The sequence below is a fragment of the Crocodylus porosus genome, unplaced genomic scaffold, assembly GCF_001723895.1.
Source record: "Crocodylus porosus isolate Cpor-Errol unplaced genomic scaffold, CroPor_comp1, whole genome shotgun sequence".
Lineage (NCBI taxonomy): Eukaryota > Metazoa > Chordata > Crocodylia > Crocodylidae > Crocodylus > Crocodylus porosus.
In genome coordinates, this window is record NW_017728886.1 from 11,033,743 (window position 1) to 11,057,385 (window position 23,643).

The 23,643-nt window shown below is 46.1% G+C and overlaps 1 protein-coding gene across 2 annotated transcripts in view; it reads right to left on the reverse strand.

Annotated features, from left to right (window-relative positions):
• The window catches only part of WDR86 (WD repeat domain 86), a 29,251-nt gene that overhangs the window by 4,632 nt on the left and 976 nt on the right, over positions 1 to 23,643 (reverse strand). For both annotated transcript variants that reach the window (XM_019530303.1, XM_019530312.1), the window contains exons 2-5: positions 21,818 to 22,134; positions 18,943 to 19,084; positions 16,721 to 17,144; positions 2,427 to 2,562 (exon numbers count right to left, since the gene is read on the reverse strand). In XM_019530303.1, the coding sequence (XP_019385848.1) occupies positions 2,427 to 2,562; positions 16,721 to 17,144; positions 18,943 to 19,084; positions 21,818 to 21,980 (865 nt within the window). In that variant the 5' untranslated portion in view covers positions 21,981 to 22,134. The remainder of the gene's footprint in view (positions 1 to 2,426; positions 2,563 to 16,720; positions 17,145 to 18,942; positions 19,085 to 21,817; positions 22,135 to 23,643) is intronic.

Genomic DNA, 23,643 nt, shown 5'->3' on the forward strand with positions numbered 1-23,643 from the left:
TGCAAAGACATTTAAGAGCCCTGGACTCAGCTCTGTCATGGATTACTCTATGTGATCTTGGGCAGCTGTAAAAGAAACCATCCCTTTTTCCCCCTCTATGGTCTCCGACTTGTCTATTACAGCTGTAAACTCTTTGGGGCAGTGTGTGTCTGATTAAAAAGATTAAAAGTTGATTTGGTAATAGTTGAACAATGTCTAGCGTTCTTCCATGTCCACTTGCATTCTGCTTCCCAAAACAGGACACTTCAGCACTCCCAGTTTGACACCTTTTGGCTTTTAATAACCTTGTGAACACCTTAGTCACACTAACGAGATGTTCCTCCCAAGCTGGCTAAATGTAGCAATGTCATTTGCACAGTCACAGGAAGAGTGTGGAGTGCTACCAAAACAGAGAAGGGGTGAAAGGAGAGAGTGCCAAGTGTGCAAAAACCTTGTGACGCTTGGGTAGCAGGATGGGCATCTGAGTTTGCACTCTGTTCCAAGGGCTTCAAATAAGGCAGTTGCTGGCCAATTTACTTTCTGGGTTAAAGAGAAAGAGCAGTTTTCAGACTGGAGTCTCTCTCATGGTCTCATTAAGATGAGTTTTGCCCTCTCCACCTCCCAGTGAAGATACCATAGACCAGTAGTGTATCTAGGCCAGTATAATGCCTCCAGGCTTGATTACATTGAGCTTAGTTACATTGAATACATCCAAAAAAGTGTCAGCCCTGATTTATGAAGTCAGTTTTGCTGGCTGAAGGCTGATCATAATCACTCAGTCAGTGTGTGTCAAGCATCCTGGTAGCTAATCATTGTTTGACCATTATCGGCACATGCTGAGTTCAAATAATTCTTTCCAATGTGCAGTATCTTGCATTTGCCACCAGCAGATTTCTCTGCCATCCACACTTCCTTAAGCAACTCTTTTCATTAACATAATGGAGTTTTAAAAAACCCCAAAACATTGTTTTATCCAGTGCAGGGTTGTGCAACTGGTGGCCCTCATGGACTTAGCATGCTACCAAGTTGACACTCCCCACACCCAGTGGCTCCTGCCCTGGGGGCCAGGAGGGGGCTGGAGTGCCTGAAGAAGTAAAGAAGGGAGCTGGGCTGCCCGTCCTGCAAGCACGTGGTGCATGCTTGTGGAGGAGGAGGGGCAGGTGCTGCACACATGGCTGAGGCTGCCCATGCTGCGGGGCAGGGGGAGCTGCCCACATGGTGCACATGGTTGGAAGAAGGGAGTGGGGCTGGTTGCCTTGTGCATGTCATGGGAGGGGGGGCACAAGGAAGGGGCTGGATAGCCTGCACTGCAGACAGCCAGGAGAATGGGGAGCCAGGATACCCAGGCTGTGCAAGCGGCAGGGTAGTGCTGGACAGTTCACGGCCGGGGAGGTGCCTACCTGCCCACACAGCATGTGGCCTGAGATCTGTAGCCCCTATAGCCTGGGTCTGTGACCCCCGGCTGCCCAGAAGTTGGACAGCCCTGAACTAGTATTTAGTCAAGGTCATCTTTACTTCTTTCCCCAAACTGGAGGAAAGGCATCACGTGCCAGAAAGCTTGTTTAACATCTCTCCCAACTATTCCAGTGGTCTAATAAAAGGTATTACCAAAAAGAAAAAGAAAGACATAAAAAAAAGAAAACAAACTCTAACTTGCTCCTGTCCAAGAAGACAATCCAATTGGCTGAGCATGATTTATTCTGAATAAATCCAGGTTGTCTGCTAGTAATCCCCACTTCTTCCTCCAGATGTTGATTGTTCTATAATTTGCTGCAATAGTCAGGCTGAATGGTGTGTTATTTCTCCATCTTCCTTCTCCCCCACCTTCCCTTCCTTTTTTTTTTTTTAAAGAAAAGGAGAGATGGGCATGATGGTATCTCTTCTCCTGGCTCTGGGACATCACTTTGTCATCCATGACTTGGCATGTGCGGCTCTGAGACATTTTTCAGCTACTTCTTTCTGCACCTGGCATCACTTTCTTCAGGTCCTGTTGACTTCAACTCATTCGTATTTGTCAAAAATTCTCTGAAGGACTTATAATTAAGTGCAGTCCTTCCCCGTCTTCCCTCATATTCATTTCACTTCTTGTCTGGACAGTTTGTTTTGTTGGCATTGAGCTGTTCTGCCTTCTTTGTACTTTCCATTACTAGTTTACCATCTCTGTAGAGCAGAGGACCCACAGTTTCCCTGCCCTTTCCTTTCCCTCTGACATCTACAGTGCTACAGTTCTTTTCCCTCTACACTTCTGAATATCAGCATTTTCTGCAGTCATAATTTGCTGCCAAGCACTGAAGTAGAAGGAAAAGTAAGTGAAAATTTCACAAGCTCTTGCATCTCATAAATATGGTGTTATTAACCTTTGCTCAGAGGTAAGCATCCATACATAGAAGGGAAAGTAAAATTGGAGGGGGAGGAGGGATTGAGGAACTAATGGAAAAGCAACTTACAGATCCCAGCATGGTATTTCAAAGTGCTAACGCTGTGTTTGTGAGCCTTGTATGTTTGGATTCGCTCCCCAGTGTCTACTAACCAGCACTTCACTGTCCGGTCCGCACTCCCCGAATACAAGTGCCGATTCACTAGCTGAGGAGGAAAAAAAAGGAAAGCATCAGCAATATCCTCCTTGGGCAAGTTCACTAGAGAACTGCACCAAAGCAATTCATCTTCATCAATGACCTGAAAGATGGGACGGGGTGCACCCTCAGCAAGTTTGCAGGTTGGAGCGGGGAGGGAGGAGGAGGAGTAGATACACTGGAGGGTAGGGCTAGGAATCAGAGAGACCTCAACAAACTGGAGGATTGGACCAAATGAAGTCTCATGAAGTTCAACAAGGACAAGTGCAAAGTCCTGCACTTAGGACAGAACAATCCCATGCACCAGTACAGGCTGGGGCTGACTGGCTGGGCAGCAGCTCTGACAAAAAGGACCTGGGGGTTACAGCGCACAATAAATAAGCTGGATATGAGCCACCAGTGTGCCCTTGTAAAGAAGGCTAACGGCATACTGGGCTGCACTGGTAGGAGTGCTGTCAGCAGATCGAGGGAAGTGATTATTCCCCTCTATTCTGCACTGGTGAGGCCACGTGGAGTACTGTGTCCAGTTTGGGTCCCCCACTACAGCAAGGATGTGGACAAATTGGAGAGTCCAATGGAGGGCAACAAAAATGGGGAGAGGACTGGGGGACACAACTGATGAGGAGAGGCTGAGGGAGCTGGGCTTATTTAGTCCAGAAAGGAGGAGACAGAGGGGATTTAATAGCAGCCTTCAGCTACCTGAAATGGGGTTCAAAAGACGATGGAGCTGGGCTGTTCTCAGCGGTGACAGATGACACAACAAGGAGCAATGGGCTCAAGCTGCAGCGAGGGAAGTTTAGGTTGGATATTACAATAGGGGCAGGCAAAGTCCGGCCCTCAAGCCAGACTGGGCCCACGGCAGACTCCATTCCCCAGCAGCTCTTGCCCATGTCACTGGAGCCAGTTTCCGTGGAGCCCCCAGAAACAGCAGGGATGTGGCAGTATGGGGCCGGGGTTTCCACGGAGACCAGCCCCAGCAGCACTGGCAGGGCACGCAGCTGGGTGGGGAGCTGCTCTGGGGCTGGGATCTTGCCGTGGTGACAGAGTGATCTGGGGCTGGGGCAGAGCTGCAATCGATGCCCACATGCCCCAGCTGGCTGCAGCGACGCAGGCAGGGGCTGCTGGGAAATGGAGTCTGGCTGCTGGCTGGACCCACCGTTTTGCCCACCCCTGCATTAGAAGAACTTTTTCACTAGGAGGGCAGTGAAACACTGGAACAGGTTACCCAGCGAAGAGGTGGACTGTCCATCCTTGGAGGTTTTTAAGACCCAGCTAGACAAATCCTTGGCTGGGATGATCTAGTTGGGGCTGGTCCTGCTTTGATCAGGGGGGTGGAGTAGAGGTGACCCCCTGAGGTCCCTTCCAACCCTCATTTTCTATGATTCTGTGATCTTCCTTCACATCTTCCAACAAAAAAATAACCAAGTAAAAACAATGAAGTCTAGAGCTCTTAGACCCAGGGGTAATGAGCAAAGCAACTCTCAGAGCTGAACTGTAGGGGCCCAATCTTGTATTCTTTGCACAGTCATATCACACAGTCAACTTCTAGGCCCTAAAATTGTTTCCAAACCTCAGAAGAGGACGTTGGGTTCTCTGTTGATGTGTTGGCATGAATGGAGCTACACCTATGTGCAACAGCAGAGAATCCTAATTAGACTCTTTCTTTAGTGTAGGGCAGCTTCAATGTACAAGCAATACATATATTTTGCCAAATCATAAATTTTAATTTTAAAAAAAATATTAAAGAGCAGTTTTGAATAAAGTAACAAAAGGTAAATAAACCCAAAAAAGTCAACAGCTAATATAACACACACGCTTAATATTTTGCAATATATTGCATTTTCTTTGTAACAGTTCGGGGTATGCTTAACTGTGCATCTTTTACATCGTATGGTTCAATGATACAATCACATTTTTAAAAAGCTATTTTTAGATAGTATACTGTGTTTTCAAACATCTTCCATGAGTTAGCCTAGCAAAGGAATGATAGAAAACATTTAAATTGCTTTTGGCAATATAGCGGCACTGCCTACTGGCCCCAACTAACATAGTTATATTAGTCGCTGTACATACTTACTTGTTCAAAGCAGGGAAGGTTTTCTACCAACTAGACCAATGATTCTCAACCAGGGTGCCAGGGCACCCCGGGGTGCTGCCAGATCCTTTGAAGGGTGTCATGAGGTGTAAGGAAATAACCAGAGACGCTAAGGAGATATGTCAGATTCAGGCTTGTCCCTGTCTGGGTAATGCCCCACCCCTACAGCCCCTCTGCAAAGAGGTAAGCACTATTTAATGCAACCCACACGAAAGGTAGCAGATATTTTTTACTGTAAAATGTGTTCTAGTTTTTCATGTTGCTAAGTATTAGTTTAAATATAATTATGTTTGGATTTTTGTTTTGTGGTGTTTTTTGTTTGAGAAGGGGGTTTTGTTTATGTGGGTTGCATTAAATAGTGCCAAATTTAGTGATCCCAGAGTTCTGGGTGTAGGTTTGAGCCATGGTGAAAACTTGTTGGATACCTCAAAATTTGAACCCAGCTCTTGTTGTGGCTGACCAGTGCCAGGCAGGAGGGTTACATTAGTTTTTAAAATCAGGTGCCAGTCAATTCACAAAAAGTTACAGAGGCGGCCCTCGAGTCCAGAACAGTTTGAGAACCACCGATCTAGCCAGATGAGACAGAAGAGACACATGGGGGGAGATAAGGGTTTATGAAATATGAAAAGGTGCTGAGAAAGTAAATAGGAACTTATTATTTTACTACCCCTCGCAGTGCAAGAACTAGGGGTCATAAAATGAAAACTAGCAGGTATTAGTTTAAAACTAACAAAAGGAAGTTTGGGGGGGCGGTTCCCCAGACAGTGCATAATTAAAAGGTGGAACTCATTGCCACCAAATGCTGTGGCAGCTGACAGCCTAGCCAGGTTCAGAAAGGGATCAGATACATTCTTAGAGGAAGGAGGCATCCATAGCTACAGAGCATGGGAGATCGGGGTAGAGCCTCTGAGCCTAGACCTTAAGTGCTGAAGGCTGCAATAGAGAGGAACAGTGGAAAAAACCCTGGTTATATCCTGTTTACTCTCCCTTTCAGCATCTGCTTTCTTCCCCCATGTGACCGAAGAAGCTGGGCAAGATGGACCTATGGCCTGACCCAGTAAATAGCAGTTCTTATTTTCTTACGAGACAAAGGGTGGAGAAAGAAAGTGTTAATATCTTCACGGAAAATTGTGCCAGAGTGACTTATACAATCTCCCACAGTCAGTCTGCACACAGCCCACGTTTCCCTGAGTGAGAGTCCAGGGCCTTAAGGCTATCTTTCTCACATGTAAAGGTCTCATAGTCCAAGTTCTTCTAACACACAAGATAAGGAAAATAAACCAAGAAAAAGCTTGTAACAGGCATCTTTAATAAACAATGTAGATGCAAACTCTTCAGCCCAGGGTGACTGGCCAGACACTTATCTGTAAAGCACCTAGACCACAGCTGGCGCTACATAGCATAATTTTTTCTCTCTCCCCACTTTCTCTTCCTGGTACCCCTCAATCAGGTGCCAAGGAAGTCACAGTTGCAAAAAGCAGGTTTTCATGGTCTGGTGGCAACCACCATGGGACCGATTTGAAAAGGAAAAGCAGATGGAGGCAGAAAGACATACAGACTTGCACAAGGACTAATGTCTTATTATTTCCCTCTCCAAACATGCAGGCTACGTAGCTGAATCCCCCTGCCTGATCAAACTCCCATGGACGTCAATGAGAGTCCTGCATAAACTGATTGCCAAACAGGGGTCCGGTTGGCTCAATGTGGGCTTCACTTTTAGACCAATTTTCTGTCCCTAAAAATCTAGCCTTTTCTTCACTTCCCACACGCACATGTGTGCACACACTGCTGTTCCCTGTTGCCTGCTGCTGGATTATGGACATAAAGCCAATGCATTTCCTCTCCCAATTCCCTTTGGTGCTACAAATGAGCTTTGTAAAAAAGGGGCAGATGGCATACTTTTCATACAAGTGCTATGAGAACCTCTAATAAAAAGGTACTGCAAGGGCAAACTGCTACAATAATAGGACCATGACAGAGCTGTACGAAAAATATACACGGATAGTCCAAGATGACCCTTGCACAGAAAATGCAGTTCCCACCAAATCCTGGAGCTGCACAGGTGCAACTAGCTGCAGACATCACTTAGCCCATAAGACCTTTCCACAAGATAACATGCATGTAAATACAGGTCATATACATGTAATTTCCACAGGCTAGTAGTCTGAAATGTCACATCTCGCTACATTTGTGCTGTAGCCAAAATAGTACTAAGGAGGGAAGAAAGGAGCTGACTTGCTATGCAAACAAGTATTTAGAACTGCACTAAATACATCTCTGAAACATGGAAAATGCTGAATTTTAGCCGACTTTGGAATTAAATTTCATTGCTGAACAACAAAGAAAGATTTCTACACCACCCTGCCTTTCTGTCATCTGAGACACTCATGGACCCAGAGGAACAGACTTCCACCTTCAGCTTCCTCTGTGCAAAATGAAGTTTATTTTCTACCTACAGGGACTTTTTACCATCTTTAATTTTCCCTGAGGCCGAGGAAGGGCGCATGTGCCCAGAAGCTTGCAAAGAACAATCCTTCTTTTGCAATTTCTTCGTCAGTTTAAGAAAAGGTATCACCTCTGAACCAAGACTTCTAGAGTTTTGCACCTCTAACCCTAACATTCAACCCAAATGGGCGTGGGAAACATCATCACAAAGCCCGTGCTAATACGAAGTTGGCTGGAGCTTCATCTTCCAGAATTGCTCCTGGCCCACTCACGGCATTTCTGTTCTGAACAGCTTGCAAGCAGCAGCAACCCACGCAACAAAGATAAACACTTTCCACTCGTCTCCTGCAGGTAACGCACCATTGTTCTCAAGTGACATTCAAGTTACGCTGCTTGAGCTCCATGTTTGAAGTGGGTGTGTAAATGTTAAAGAAAAACAGAAGAGCAGCTACGTACCATGGGTTTTCCTTTACACTTCCCTCTTACAAATAAGGACCTTGTTACACTTTAAGCTGTGAGCTGCACAAGCCTTGATCGGTGTCAGTGCTAGTTTGGAGCAGTCGCATCCTTTGTCTAGAAACCTCCTCTGACTGTCCCCCACTTGCACAGCTGTGACGTGCCACTAGAGGCCTGGTGAGCAGGGGCAGGACTAGGAGTTGCTGCTACAGGGCTGGTGGGACGATACAGGCTTTTAGCCCTGGTCTATGGGCTGGGGTATGAGAGATCCTGGGAAACTGGAGGACTCCAAGTTGGGCGGCACATCCGTGGGGAGTGGCACACCTTAATGGAACAGGAGCTGGGTAGTGCGGATCAGAGATAATCCTGCCCTGGAGTGGCATAACTTTGAGCTGCATAACAAATACTTAAAACCACTTTAAATCCTATGAGGATTCAAACCTGCATTTCTTGCATCCAAGAAAAGTAGCCCAGCATCCTCACTCCCTCGGGCTGCAAGATTTGTTCAGCTGCAAAAAGGAAGCATGACCATCTAGCCCAGTGATTAGGACATGCACCTGGGGCAGGAGAGACCTGGGAATTAATCCTGACTTCAAAGACTGTTTCTGAATTTCACATTCAAGTCACCAAATAAAATGAGCACAACGGAATGAGCCTCTGTACAGGACTACAGCTAAAAACTGTATACTGATCCTGGATAGTAGCAAGCTGTGTTTTCTTGAAGTATTTTGAGCCCCATCTGTTCCTGTAACTGAACTGCAGTGTAAATCCCTGTTCCGGTGCAGGTCATCCCTGGTTTGACCTACAAAGAAGTGCATTAAACTCTGGCTGTTGTGTCTCCTCTCAGCCCAAATCTGAAAGAATACTTGGTAGAAGGACAGGACAGCAGGGGTTCCTGCACTTTTGATACCTGGGGCACGCTTTTCTCTGGATCAGAGCTGGCGGCCTGCTTCACTTACACACGAAAAGCAGCAGTGGCAGAACAAATGTAGTTTGCAGATGTCTGGTCCTGGTGCAGCTCCCCAGAGGCTGGAAGCTCTACATGCACACCACAGCCAGGGAGAGGGGGGCTGGAAGAAAAGGCAGCAGCATGGGCACAAGGAAAGCCCTCCTCCCAGTGGGTATCAGACTGAGCCTGAGCAGCAGCCTCTCCGACATGGTGCATGGAGCTGCTCCACTGTGTGCCCCTGGGCCAAGGGGGGTGGAGGGTTGTAAACAAGCGCTGCACTACCTGGGCAGCCAGGACACAGCTGGGCTGGGGAGGTGGGTACATCTACCTGGTGAAGGTGAGGGTGCCCTGCAGCTCAGTGTGGTGTGGCAGGGACCAGGTGAGAGGTCTCCCAGCTGCCCATGGTTGCCAGGACCTGGGAAGGGAGTGGGGTAGCGGGGGGGACCCACACCTACTTCCCTAGTGGGGGGGTGCATGGCATGTGTGCAAAGGATTGTATTAAAATGGGGCTGAGTGAAATGTACTCTACTACAGGAAGACAGAAGAGGATGACGGGAAAGAAGTGGCAGACTTCATCTGGTGGAGAGGGGGCTAGCATAGACCTTTTCAGGGGTAGACCCTCGGAGGAGGGCAGTGGGTTGGGGTGTGGGTATGGAGATGGGTGCGTGGGTGCACGGTGCAGACTGTGTAACAAGTTTTTAGTGTGCTTTGAGCTCCACAAGGGTCACTTGGCAGAGTGTTGGAGATGGAGTTATAGATATAGATATCTATCTATCAATAGATATATCTATCAATCTGCAGTCTCAGGCTTAAGTTATAGATAGATATAGATATTTTTGAAAAAAAATAAAAGCAGGGTGCAGCAGCATGTGCCTGCAAGCTGCTGCCATTGCACCCTGCCTGCATCCTGGGGACCAGGCCTTGCCACAGTGGCGTGCAGCAACAGGCCCTTTGGGAATCGCTACTGTATAGACTCCAGCAGCAGACAGCTGGGCTGAGCAGGTCAATGCCTGAGAGGGCAGCAGCGAGGAGCGAGCCCCAGAAGCTGAAACGCAGCCAGCTTCAGCCAGGAAACGTTACTGTAGTGACAGAGCTGTCCAATTTCTAAGGGGCCACACTAGCAGGGGCTGCACCAGAGGAGGCCACACATCCCTGCTGCTGCTCTCCACATTCCTCCACTGCTGCTCCCTGAGCCCCCACACTACACCAAGTTCCCTCCCCCACTGCACCCAGCTATCCACCCCACCGCACTGCTCACTCCCCACTGCTGCTCCCTGTGCTCCCTGCATCGCATGCAGGGTGCCTCCTTGCTGCACCCCATGCTCCCCCCCCCACTGCACCACAGGACCCCTGCTGCACCAGGTACCCCAGGGCCCCTGGCACTGCAGGCTGCAGCGCAGTGCAGCACCCCACCCCTGGTGCAGGGGCAGGGATTGGAAATCAGAAGGAGGAACCTGGAACCCCACCAGCCGCTGCTGCAGCAGCCAGAGCAATGAGAGGAGCAAGGACCGGGTGGGAGCCTGGAGGGCTGCCACTTAACCCCATGGGCTGCCAGGTGGACAGCGCTGCTTTACAAACTAAAACCACCCAAGAGATTAGACAGGGGATTTGATGATCCTACTTCCAGGAGCCTAACACCCACCCTAGGCACTTTTTCTGTGCATGCTACTGATCCACAGATGATTTGAGGTTATACAGAAAACCCACGGTAGAACAGGGAACAGAAACCGGACCTCCAAAGTCCTGAGCTAGCACACTAACCCTCGGACCCTTACCCCTGGGTGCCAGTCTCCACATCCCATTTCCCACTCTTTGAGCCATCAGTCCAGTTCCTTTATTAAAGAAAAATCCTTTTCATGCAAAAACCAAATAGCCCAGAGAAAGCGAGTGCTCTCATTTTAGTGCTTCACCCATTTGTTTTTCAGCAGAATGTGTGTGTCCAAGCTATAGCATATTGGAATTAAAAAAAATCTTAGGCAACCCCCCCACAAAATTCACTTGGCTCCAATGAAATGGAAAAATGACTGCAGTCTCGGGCTTCAGATATACTATATCACACACTGCATACCAAGTATGCTAGATCTTAAATTAGCTCTTCCTATAAAATGTCAGAAATTCAAAATCTTAAAGATAAAAAATGTGATCCCTATAAGGCAACTTAGATTAATTCCATTATGAAGAGACATGGATGCCTTTCACTGACATGAGTGCAAATTCATTTTCCATGGTTTACAAGCAGGGGGAAAAAGTAGAACTTTCTTCAATAGCTTTTCCAAACATACCCAGGTCTATCAACTCTTGGTTTAAAAATGATCAGGAGATACAATTACAAATTCTAATCTGCCAGTGCCTGGAGAAGCAGTGATAGTTTTGGAGCTGTATTTTCCTTGGCTGGCTTTGGAAAAGTTTTGTTCACTTTGGCCACTTTCCCAACAGAGCTCCTGTTGGGGAAAAGCATGACAAACTAAGGAGACTTCTAACAGACTAAGAGAGCATAGAAACGGGATTTGCAGCTTTGATTCTAATGAGCATAGCTGATGCTGAAGTCCCCAATTCAAGTATATTTTCACTCCCAAGTGGCTAAAAAAAAAAAGTCAATGACAATCAGGTGACCAATCTTAAAGCCTTATAAATAAGTAAATTATAACAAGTGGCTGTCACCTCTCTTGAATTCTGGCCCCTCCACTTGCCCCATAGTTCAAATGGGCAGGTCTCTTTTACTGTGTCAGCTGAAACACTATGTCCTCCAAGACATCGAGGCACAAATCTCTGCTTGGGCCCCTGACAAAATGTTATCAGGTCCACTTTTATAACATGACTCATCGGAGGCTTCAGGCAAAATCACGAAAAAGCACCAACAAGGCAGGTGACCCACCCACTTTTCACTTTAGGTTTTTCAGGGAATCAGGCAGGGTGGGATAAGACTGCACTTCGGTGCCTTAGGGGGTGAAACAGGATCTGGGCCCAGGTTTCTCCTAGAGCAGATGAATAAAATGAATTTGAAAGCAACAGGCCAAAGCATGTGAGTTATGCCATTGCATTAAAAAAAGTCAGCTAGCTAGGTTTATTACTAGCAAATTTACTGCAGAAGCAAAATTGGGAATGTAATGGTAAAATAGTCATAGGCCTAACTATGGCGAGATCATCTTCTGGATGACACTGATATTGTTTGGAGCCTCTAGACCCTTCTGGAATTCAAATAAAGAACAAAATGGTCTCATTCATGTAGTGCTCTCCAGACTGCAGTATCCTAGAGTGGCTTAACATACAGCAGGCTTGGTGAAGCCAAATATATGCAGCAGCTACAGAAAGAAATAATCCAGATGATGCCAAAAGTATCTGCAACAGAGCTGCATGGCAGATACCAGTGCCCAGTTTGTAGGAATCATCTTCTCTCTGAGTTAGATCTAAGAGACAAACTAGCTCTTGTGCAAACAGAAAGGAGCCCTGCAGTCAGATCTGGACACATCATATTTACTAGGGGCAGTGTGGGCATGCTTGTTCCCAGCCGCTCTAGTATCACTTCACTTACTAAATGCCCAATTATCTACTTACTCCCCACATAGGGGCTGCGTGCCTATGACCTGTCAGCACAACCTTCCTTTTAACAGAGCTGGCCATGAGAATCACCAGCTAAACCAGCTCCTGGAGTTTAACTTTGTAAGCCTTCATCTGGGCTGGCTTTTCAGGGATCCCATTCAAACCACATTCATTTTAACAAGCTAAAGCAGTCCCTAGAGCAAGAGGTTGTTTTCTGACAATGAAACCAGAGTCACTTTGCTGGATGGAGTCTCAGCAAAAACAGTCTTTAACTCTTCCACTGTAGCACAATCTACGGGGCTGTTCCTGGAGCTCAACTTCTCTAGTACCTCGGGTATTGTAGAAGGGTGCCTAACTCTGATTTCTCTGTGTGAGTAATCACCTGGCTAGTTATAACATAAATAATAAAGCTACTTACAAGATTTATGGACATTTCAAAACTAGCTATTAGTTGGTGTCACAGGACAAGTCATTCTGTCTCTTGTGCTCAAGAAGCTGTTTACATTTGGTCAATAAATAGAGTACAGGTGGCAATTTCAGAGATGGCGTTCCTTCCCAATCAGTATTAAAACTCACTCTATCTTAAAGGGGAATGGTTGTCCTAAAGCAGTGGCTCTCAATCATTTGGCTTTGTAGGCCAGGTGAATAGTGCAGGGCTGGTCTATGGGCCAGACTGGGCCCTGCACCACTTCCATCTGGCCCTGCACACCTGGATCAGGCCCCACACCACCTCTACCTGGCATTCATGTGCCAGGATTGGGCCCCACACTGCATTGGCCAAGCCTGAATATCTGGATTGGTCCCATGTCACTCAGCTCCATGCACCTGGATCAAGCCCTGCGCCATCTTGGCCTGACCCTGGGCATCTGGAGTCAGATGAGCCCCCCAAATGAACCCCATGCTGCTCAACCCCGTATCATCCCAGCCAACCTCTACATGCCCAAATTGGCCCTGCACTACCTTCCCTGCCTTACACACCTCATATAGTGTGTAGGGCCATGCTCTCTAGCCCACAGGACCCGCTACAGGTTGAGAAATTTGGCAGAAAGGGAGTATCCATCACTCCCCCTAATGGGCCAGATGACATGGCTCTGCAGGCTGGATCTGGCCTGTGGGTCAGGGTTTGAACACCCTGTCCTATGAGTATCAATTTTTGGAAGAGAACCAATATACTCCTTGCCTGTTCTTGGTCATTTCACGTTCTGTTGTGGTTTTTGTTACATTTGGACAGTCTGCAACGGTATCCCAGCTCAGTTTCAAGCTGCATAACTTCATTCTGTTGGCCTCTGGTCTCCCCGGCACTGAACTTCTAATAAATCCCGCCCAAGACTGTGAATCAATACAGGACAAAGGGATCTGAAGTGGAAATAAGAGTATACTTTGTAAAAGTACTAGAGAAACTATCTTTTATATTAGATGTAAATCACGGTTATCCAACCTGTTGCAGTCACCTTAAGGAGCATGTGTCCTTGATTATGAATTGAAACAACAGCACCTTAACCAGGGCCTGAAGTTTTGAGTTGAAGAGCTTTGAATCAGCTGCATTGCTATGTTTTCTCCAGTTCTCCCTCCCCTCCCTACAGCCAGCAGCTGTGATGCGACGTGAGAGGGTGCCCAAAGCAACTGCTTTCCATTCCCTTCCCTTCTCTTCCCAACTATGGCGCTGCAGGAGAAGAAGGATTGAGAAATTCTGGCTGCTCTATTTGCTGTTACCTAACTAGGCTGTTCTCAAGCCAGGTCTACCCTACAGATCTTTGCCAGCATAACTATGTCAGTTGGCAGAATAATCAGTGCCTGACATAGTTGTGGCCAAAACTGTGCTTTTATCAGTATAGTTTATTTGGCTGGAGAAGGGATGAGGACTGCTGGAATATGCTGTTCTTGCATAAATATGTTCTGTTCGTACAAGATACACCCACACTGGGAGCATTCAGCAAGAACTGCCCCTAGAGACAGCAGGGTAGAAGCTCACCTGGCCGCCCCAAGTCTGGAGGAACACCTCGCAAAAGAAGGTCTCTGTTTGCCCATACAACTGTCCTCAGCAGCCCAGTACTGGGAAAACGATAAGCTGAGAGCTAACCATCAGTTTAAGGCTCCCTGCTTACCAGCCGGCTGCTCTTAACTTGTGCCATTGGGCAATAGTGCCCGAGGACCCACAGGACAACTGGGAAGAGCTAAAGAACTGCACAATCTATATCACGACTCTGTCTGCAGTGTGTCTTTTGCACCTGCACCTTTAAGAAGCATGGTGTAAAAACTGGCTCTGCCAGCTGTGCACCCTCCTTGGAGTCTTTCCCCTATGCCAGAGCAATCCACAGCAGGGGACTTCGCATGTGATTTCTGCTCCCTGCCCTAGGGGTAATGCAAAGGGAACAGATTTAGACACTGAATCACAGACTGTAATGCCATGACCTTTCAAAATAATATGTCTGGCTCTCAGGCTAAAAGGGTCAGACACCTCCAATTTATGGTTTTCTAAAGTAGTGCCATTGCATGTAGCACTATCTATAGTTCAGGTGGCCTAGGCCCTTTCATTTCAAGTGTTTACATTTACTTACAACTTTAGCAGACTTTAACCATTTGGGCTAGATGTTCCCAAACTTCATTTCTGATTCAGACGGAAGAATATTACAGAGTTTCAGCAGTGATGGTTTAGCCACTAGAAGCAAGGTTACTCTGGGAGAAGCAGAAAGTTTTAAAGAACTAGAGGCTCCGTTGAAGCGAATGGTCTGATCCCTTCTAAGTCAATAGGATAATTATTTTCTTCTAATGTGTAAGGGGTTTGAAGCAGGAATTAAGTACATGTTACATTTAAAGAACAATTTAGGGGGTTTGTTTTCCTTCCTCTGCCTGCTTGCAACTAAGAAAAGCACTTTATTAATTTGCCTATCTTCAAAATTTACTACACAGCATCATGCCCAGTTTTTAGCCCTGGGGATTTACCCAAATAAAACAGAGTATTTAATGGCAGTATAATTCCCTTATTACTATCAGCAGTTAAAATTAGAGGAACCAGGTGTAACTATTCTCTTTATGTAACAGTGTAACTGTTATTAAATGGCCACTAACAATATATTTTATGCTTTGCAAAGGAAGAGCGGGTATTTACACACTAGTAAGCATGGAGAGAGTTGACCGCGTGTATTCTGCCACGCAAGGTAACATAACACGTTAACTTAAAAGCATTTTGGTTTGACATCCTGGAAGCAAGCTACTGGTCACAGAATTTCTAAAGATATTCTGTTAAAAATAGCCTACTACATTACATACCCTGAAACAAGCAGCAACTTTCCCATCTTCACACATATGAACTCCTCCCCCCACCCCCTACAACCCCAACCCCCCCACCTCCACACACACCATAAATCGAAAACCAGCATATCTGTCAGGGAAGTGATGAAATGCAGAAATACAGACAGCAAGAATACAAATAAAATATGATTTTACTCATGAAAAACGATACTGTGTCTGTCTGCTTTTTCTCTCCTTTACCCTCTGTTGGCTCTCTCATGACAGTCTCTCCCCCCTCCTTTTTCCATTTTCATTCACCATCCTTTTGTCTATCCTCCATCTCTTACTGTCTCTGTCTCTTCCATCACAATCATTATGTATTTAGGAAAAAAAGGTTATTTTCCAATTTTTTGCTCTTTTCCTGCTATTGATTTTCCACCACGTTTTCATTCTCCCAAATTATAGTTTCTTGCTTTATTAACTGGCTTGCTCCTGCAATATTAACTTTCCTTTTCAAGGTCAGCAGTGTTGAATGCAAGGTCCTACTACACAAACGGGGTCTAAGAAACAACTCATGAATTCCAAACCTTAAAGGAGAATCTAGAGCAGTCTATTGGCCTTTTTAGACACAAAGTGCCTTGCCAGGTTAAGACACCACCCAGAAAATGCCAGCTCTTAGTTTTCACTCTTTTTTTGACTATGGAAAAATAATAGAACAATTCTTCTGTTGCAATGAATTCAGAAAGGTCACAACAGGTCAGAAAGGGTTTAACACTATGAATTCCTATTTCCAATCTCTGGGTTTATCTGGTGAATGATGTTTGCACAGCTAATGGTGTTAACACCCTGTGACACCCCTTGAGAAAGGGTCTCAAGGCATTGCAGAGTGCTGCAGCACCTGGTTCAGAATCATTGATCGAGAGAGTCAATCCGGGTAATTAAACTTATTTTGTCTTCACCGGTAAAAAAAAAAAGACAGTGAAACATGTTTTGTGAAAGTAGTGCTGCTTCAAGACCATGAAATACTTTAAAGTCTGAATGGTGTTGCCTGAGTCTGGCTCCCTTTCCCCCATTAAATTGAATTTATGTCCCCACTTTGTTTGTGAAACAAAAACATTGCATAAAAGGTTAACACAGATTTGCTAGGAAGTTCCTTGTCAACTTTTCTTCCTTGCTTGCTCGCTTAACACCAGTTTCTCATTGGTACATGGACTGAGCATTTGTGGTTTTCAGCTGCTGCCTCACTTCATTTCAGAGCATGTCAGTACTGAGAGGCCGGTTAGCTAAAAAGCAGGCAACAACTGTGCTGTTTCTGGACTCTCTCCTGTGCATGAGAAGGCAGTTCAGTCCCACTAGCCACTGGGTTCTTGGCCTCCTGGCTAAGAATACTGCTAGTTACAAAGTGGACTCCCTCGGCCCCAAGTGGATGAACGAAGGGTACTTAGTTCTTACCTCTAGGCAAATAACTGATCCTTGATGCTCCTTGAACACTTTTAACTGCTCGCCAGTCACAATATTCCACGTTCGGATAGTGTAATCTGTGCTGCCAGAAAACAGCTCCCTGTTTGGCGCATCAAGTATGAGGCATAATACAGCACCGGTGTGTCCCAGCAGAGTCTGATAGCAGCGACCACTGGATACCCACCAGACCTTAACAGTGCAGTCTGTGCTTCCTGTCACCAGGAGGTCTGTGCTCATTTTCTCTTCCTCCTCCTCCGACTCATCAAGAACATCCTTGGAAGAGTAGTGAGCCAGAGTCAGGACACAGTTCCGATGGCCACGAAATTCCTGGATTTGCTTCTCTTTGTCCACGCTCCAGCACCGGGCTGTCCTGTCATAGGAGCCACTAAAGAGATAGTCTTTGGCAACCAAGATCCTATTAAAATGTAAATACAATTTAAATGCAAAAGCCCAAAATAAAATAAAAGTTACAAAATCAACCATTCAAGAAATGCCAAATTGACATTGTCCATGGTAATTCCTCCCCACCCCCAGCTCAATGTATATGCTTTATACATAAGCATACACTTTTTCTTCCCCAACTCTCCTCGACAATCACACAAAGACCAGAATTCTGCTTCAGCATTTTTAAATCAGGTAACTTAAACTTACTTAGGTGCCCAAATATGGTCTAATTTTGGGCATACGTTTTTACTAAAAACTTGGCCAGCAGCACAGCCATGTGTTTTTCATTAGTTATGTGTTGCTAAATAACTATTTAAAAAAAAAAAAAAAAAACCCTTATGTCTTGTTATGGTTATTTAGATGTCCAAATAACACTGGCCTCAGAAAATAGCAAAAATATTTAGTTTCCAAGAACCTAAATGGCAACTGATATTTTCTAATCATTATACAATTAACAGGCAGATTAAAAGATACATTTGAATAAATATCACCGCCACTAAGTCAAGGTCCTCACTAAAGAAGGTAATCAGTATCTAAATTTTACAGATGGGGAACTTGAGGTACACAGAGATTAACTGACTTCCCTAAGGTCCAAAAGGAATCCCTGGCAAACCTAGGATAATAAAACTGCTCTTCTGACTCCCAGTGCAGCACTCCCATCCACTGGACCATAAAAGACAGTCAAAGTTTAGCATGTAGTTCATGACACTGTACAGTGCAATTTATGGCATATGCATAATAATTAAGAACTGGAACTGTACCACTTGGACAGTGCCGTAGCAATGACGTTTGTGCCCAGGGCAAAGCCCACAGCAGCAGCTCACCTTCGCGTGTCCCCCCACATGTCCCCATCCCATTCCCATGCCCCCTCCCCTCCCAAACGAGCCACTCACGGCTCCATCCCGTGCCCTGTCCCAGCTGGGCAGAGCCTGTTGGCGCTCCTTTCTTTCAGCACCCAGAGCGGTTGCCCCGCTTGCCCTTCCCCTTGCTGTGGTACTGCACTTGGATCAAAACAGAGCCGTCTCTACATGCTGCATTTTCAAATTAAAGATGGGGAAGAGTGGTGAACCGTACAATCCGTTCTCTACTCTAGAAATGGGCTGTGGTCCTCCGGCACCTAATAACCTCCCCATGCAGCGATCTAAGTCGGCACTAGTTTAGTATCTTGCTAATTCAGGATGAACTGGCCCAAGCATCGAACTCTTCTTATCTGTTTACAGAATCTGCTCCATGCTTCCTGCGCATTTGCTGTCCCCCTCAAAACAAATGCTTCAACTGTTTGATTTTTAAGTAAGTAAATACATTCCAGCAATCAAGAGAAATCCTACAACAGGCATAAAAAGTCATCCTTTACTTTAAATTAAGTTTTAACAGCAAGGAGTAATCATTCTATGAAGAATCCTGACTCATGTCCTTTTTACTGACATGAATGCCTGGCATGATGTTTTTTCTTAAGTATATTTATCAGAAGCATCTGTTATCAATTGAATAATTTCTTCTGGAATTTCATTCCCAGTGGTGGATTCAACTCCCCCTGCTGTGTGCCTTTCATTCCTCTCCTATCCCTAGTCTAGAGCTGTGTCAGCACTGTTGCTAGGATAACCAATCATTACAGCAACGAACACGTGTAGCAAGGAGTCAAAGATTTACACAACCCCTTTTTATTAGTGCAGTAATGGAGAATACTAGTAAAAGACCATTTAACTGGGTCAGGTTACAGAAACGCAGTAAAATGGCTCTCTTAAAAAGAAAAAAAACCTTGTACCAACCTGTTAACAATTGATGTGTGGCCACGGTAAATGGCCAGACACTGGCCTGTCATCACATCCCACTTCCTAATTGTATGATCTGCACTACAGGTGAAGGCAGCCTCATTTTCTAAGTGGCAGAAGGTGATGTAACTTTCATGCCCTAGGAACAGCAAAAGAAATAAAAATATTCAGCGTGAGTGTTTGCTAATGGAACAAAACCAGCAGGCAGTGATATGCTCTCTTTTGTTTAAATGAGAAGTAAGCTAGTTGGAAATGGGACAGAGCCCAAGCCTAAAGCCTGAGTATTTTTTAAGTTTTAGTTGTAGCATTTGCAACTGTGTTTCTCACAGGCAGTGTTTCACGGAAAATACGGCACTGCTAAATTAATAGTTGTAATGCAGTTGTTTTACCTTTTCATGGATAAATGAAATAGCGGTATAACAGAACATCTCAGGGGTTACTGTCAACCAGCTTGAGGCTCCTCATATAGTCTGAAAGGGCCTTGCAAAAATCTTACGGATCAAATTCATCATTTATGTAATTTAACTAAAATCTCTGGAATTTAAACTGTAGATAAGCCTGGCTTGCCGTATAAAGAAATAAAAAAATTAGTAGTGAAAAAAAATAAATAGCTTGGGGAAAAGCACTGTTTAAAGCAGCTCTCACAAGCACCAGAGCGCCCCATGGGATGACGAGGTCGAACGGTCACAAACTCCTGCAAGACCGTTTCAGGCTGGACATAAGGAAGAATTTCTTTACTGTCCGAGCCCCCAAGGTCTGGAACAGTCTGCCAGCGGAGGTGGTTCAAGCACCTACACTGAACACCTTCAAGAGCAAATTGGATGCTTATCTTGCTGGGATCCTATGACCCCAGCTGACTTCGTGCCTTTTGGGCAGGGGGCTGGACTCGATGATCTCCCGAGGTCCCTTCCAGCCCTGATGTCTATGAAAGCTATGAAATCTATGGAAACCTTGGGCAGCACCGCCCCTACCGCAAGGAAGGCAGAAGCAAGATTACCCCCTCTACCCACCTAGCTACCCTCTCAACCCAAATCAGCCTAGGATGCCACAAAACCTAGCCAGCTGCCACCGGTGGAATGAGATGGATACTCTCACAGTGACATTGACCTCTGCCCTAAACAAACCAAGATATCATTTGCTGATCCCCCTCCTCCGCCATCTGCAATACTACTTCTACCATAAACAGCACCAACAGCAGAGTGACAGATGTTTCACAAACTCGAGGTCTTTCATAGCATCTGATGAAGTAGGTTATTGCTTAGAAAAGCTCATGCCTATGTGAATGAGTTAGCCTCTAAGGTGCCACCCTGCTCTATCTTCTGCCAAACTCCTCTTTGCAGACAACATCACAGTAGAGGCTGATCCAGGTCAGGGTCAAAGTACTGTATTTTCTTGCATACAATCTGCCCTAAAATAAGATATGCACCTTGTTTTTGAAAGGCAGAATGAAGGAAAAAAGATCTTTCCTTATAGTAAGTAACCAAGTAGCAGCAGCTAGGAACCAAGCGGGAGTGGAGCCTGCTCTTTATTCTGTTCTCTCTTGATCATGTGCAGACTTTACTTTTGTTTTCACTGTGCAAAAGGTTAAGTGGCAGAAACTTCTGTTACCACATTTTCTCACTATAGCATGCACTCCAAATTTCAGCAACTTTTTTTGGAAAAAAAAGATGTGTATGTATGTGAGAAAATATGGTAAACTGGTGATGGGATCAGTCTGCAATGCTGTTCGTTTTGCAAGAAAATGGCCAAAATAGCAGCTCTCACAAGCACCAAATTCATATTTCTTTTGTAAAATTCATGTGATAAATAGAATTAACTCTTCATGTAGAATTAAACCTGAAAATATAGCCAACGTAATTAAGAGCTGAATGGACATACGTAGAACCCGAAGCCCCAGCAGTAACTAGGATAGGTTACAGATATTAGTCCAATACACTTTTATCACTATTTGACAGTTAATGAATAAGTTATAAAAGAACTCTTACCCTAGCTATGTATACCGAGTTCTCTAGGGCAGATGAAAGTGTATATTAAAAATAATGAATAGCTTTCACTACATCAATTCAACCACCTTTGAAAAAAAAAATTAAAATCACAAGTGATTTGGTAGAAAGCGTGAAATTAAATGAAGCTCATCAATACATAGTCCTGCTCCTGGATGATTTTACTTTCTTCAGAATTAACCCTTTGTTTTAATCATTCAGGCAGGGGTTAGTCTAGGGATTGTGTTTCGAGGCATAAATCTCACTAAATATTCAAAAATAATTTCAGAATAAAAAATACTAACTATTTGCATTTTAGGTGTGAAGACATTATGTTCTGCTGAAGAAAATCCTATTATTTCATCGGGTCTGTTCCTAGACTTCTTAGTCAAGAGATTCTGAATAAGTTGATCCCCTGGAATAAGTGCTGATAAAACAAGATTTCACTCTACAGAAAAGGAAATAACTGCAGCACTGAAGGAAATGTCAGTAAGGATTTCTATTTTTTTTTTTTTTTGATGGCGCATGGTATTTAGCCAACTACATTGGGACTGGAGCCCTGACTTCACGTGTTCCAGTATAATACCCTTAAAGGTACAATCAGGACGGGCACATAACTTTAAGTAATAACGCAACCTTAATCTCGTCTAAGTATCATGTGCCATCACAACATAAAATGATCCCTGCATACAGTAATGTTTGTAAACTGTTTGGGGATGAGAGAGTTAATATTACGAATGTCAGGTAAATGCAAAAACAAGCATGGTATTAGGCTACTCGACCAGCTCTAGAGGCTGGAGAGAACTGAACCATGCTGGGTGGCCTATGCCATGCCTTAGCGTGAGCTGCATTTGATCTTGAAACCTGGAAAGAAAGGACTCATGCTGTACCTTGGAAGTGGCCATGGCACTGGCTGTCTGCAGTGCTCCAGAGCCGTGCAGTGCCATCCTCACTGCCTGTCAGCAGCCGCTGCCCATCTGGACTCAAACTGAGCCAGTTGATGCCTCCTTGGTGTTCAGTGCAGACCTTCACCGCTGAGCCACTGTTCCCCATGCTGTTGGTCCCACAGCAAAGGCAGAGAACCCAGAAGGGGATCAGTTCAGCATCCACTCTACTCTAGGAAAGAGCTTGGGATCTACAGCAGGGTCACTTAGACCAACTTCAGCCATCTCGCTGGCCCTGAAAAATCAGCAGGTCGTCTAGACCTCTGCAGAAAGACATGCAGTAACAGGAAAAAGACACATGATACTCACTGATCCCCCAGCACGGATATCTTACCCATTTCCCCTCCTCTAACCATGATGCATCAAACTAATCTCTGCTCTTCCCAAGAGCGAGCTTGAGACAAAGCAGTTCTTACTGCTTTAGTGCAAGCAGCGGCATTGTAACACCCCTACCCTCACTTGCTGTGGTTATAAGTAGGAGGAAGGCAGGGTAGCTTTGCACCTTACACACTAATTAAAATCAGAGCTACATAAGCTTTCCTAAGCAGCAGCTCACTCCCACAGGTTTTCTGTGAGGCTGTACTCTCTCACAGGCTGAAAACAGGTATCACCTTTGTGCCACCGTAAAGGCCAAGCAAACAGACGTCCATGCCCCTTGCACACCCCAAATGCCAGAAAGCATGGCACTGACAAAAGGTAATGGACTTTGGTGCCTCTTTTTCACGGTGGACATCAATTTGTTGGTGGCAGGAAGGCACGGGCAGCCCAGAGCTGCCCACGCTCTCCAGCTGCCCCAGGCAGACGCGCCTGGGCTTCAGGGGCCCTATCTTCCGCAAGGGATCCCCAGACTGCATTTCTGCAAGCAGAGAAACCCAGGGTCCCCCATGAGCAGAGACACACTCTCCGAAGCCCCCTGCGGTGGCCAGGGGCTGGCCCAGCAGGACAACGGGAAGCACTCTTCACCCAGCACAGCGGATCAGGGCGATGCGTCCTGACACACCTAATCCGCTTCCTTTGGTGACATCTCTTTATAGCCACAGGCCCCACCGGTTGGCAGCAGGGCCGTTCAGCCCAGCATCCTGTTGAGGGGATGCTGACCATCCCTGACAAGGCTTAAAACCCATTCTGACTAGGTGTAGGAGGAAGCCTGGCTGAAAGTGTGATGCCCGTGTCGGGCAGGCCAGGCCTCCCTGCGGGCAGTCTCCAGGCTTGGGCTCTTCTGCCCCTTGGCCACTCTCGTGTGGCCAGTCCTGCCTAAGGCATTTTCCAAGAGAACTGATGCCAGGCAGGAACCTTACCCCATGGGCCATCAGCCCCCTCAGCCACTCCACCCCTGGTATTTCTGTGTCACCTCTGGACTGAGCCTCGGTGGGGGACAAAGAAGTGGAAGAAAGGCCTTATGCTGAGGAGGGGGCTCCCCTTCGTAGCATGGGCTCAGGCCCCTGCACAAGGGAGGGCTTGGGGCGAAGGGCACACGTGGCCCTTGCCTGCCCCCCTCCCTGGGCATGAAGGGCATGGCCATGCCAATCCCAGTCCCCGCTGCCAGGCAGCTGCTGCTTCCCCCTCTTGCCACCTCCCTCCCAGCATGGCTGGGCTCATCCTAGCCCCCCTGCGCCCACCCCACAATCGGAGGGGCTTCCCTGAGGCCAGCTCCCCTCCCCTGAAGAGATCCCTCTCCACACCCCCCACCCCGTCCTCCTTCCCCCTGTCTACACCACTTCCCTCTGCCCTTTCCCCTCATCTGTGCCTCTTCCTCACCCCCCACCCCCGTT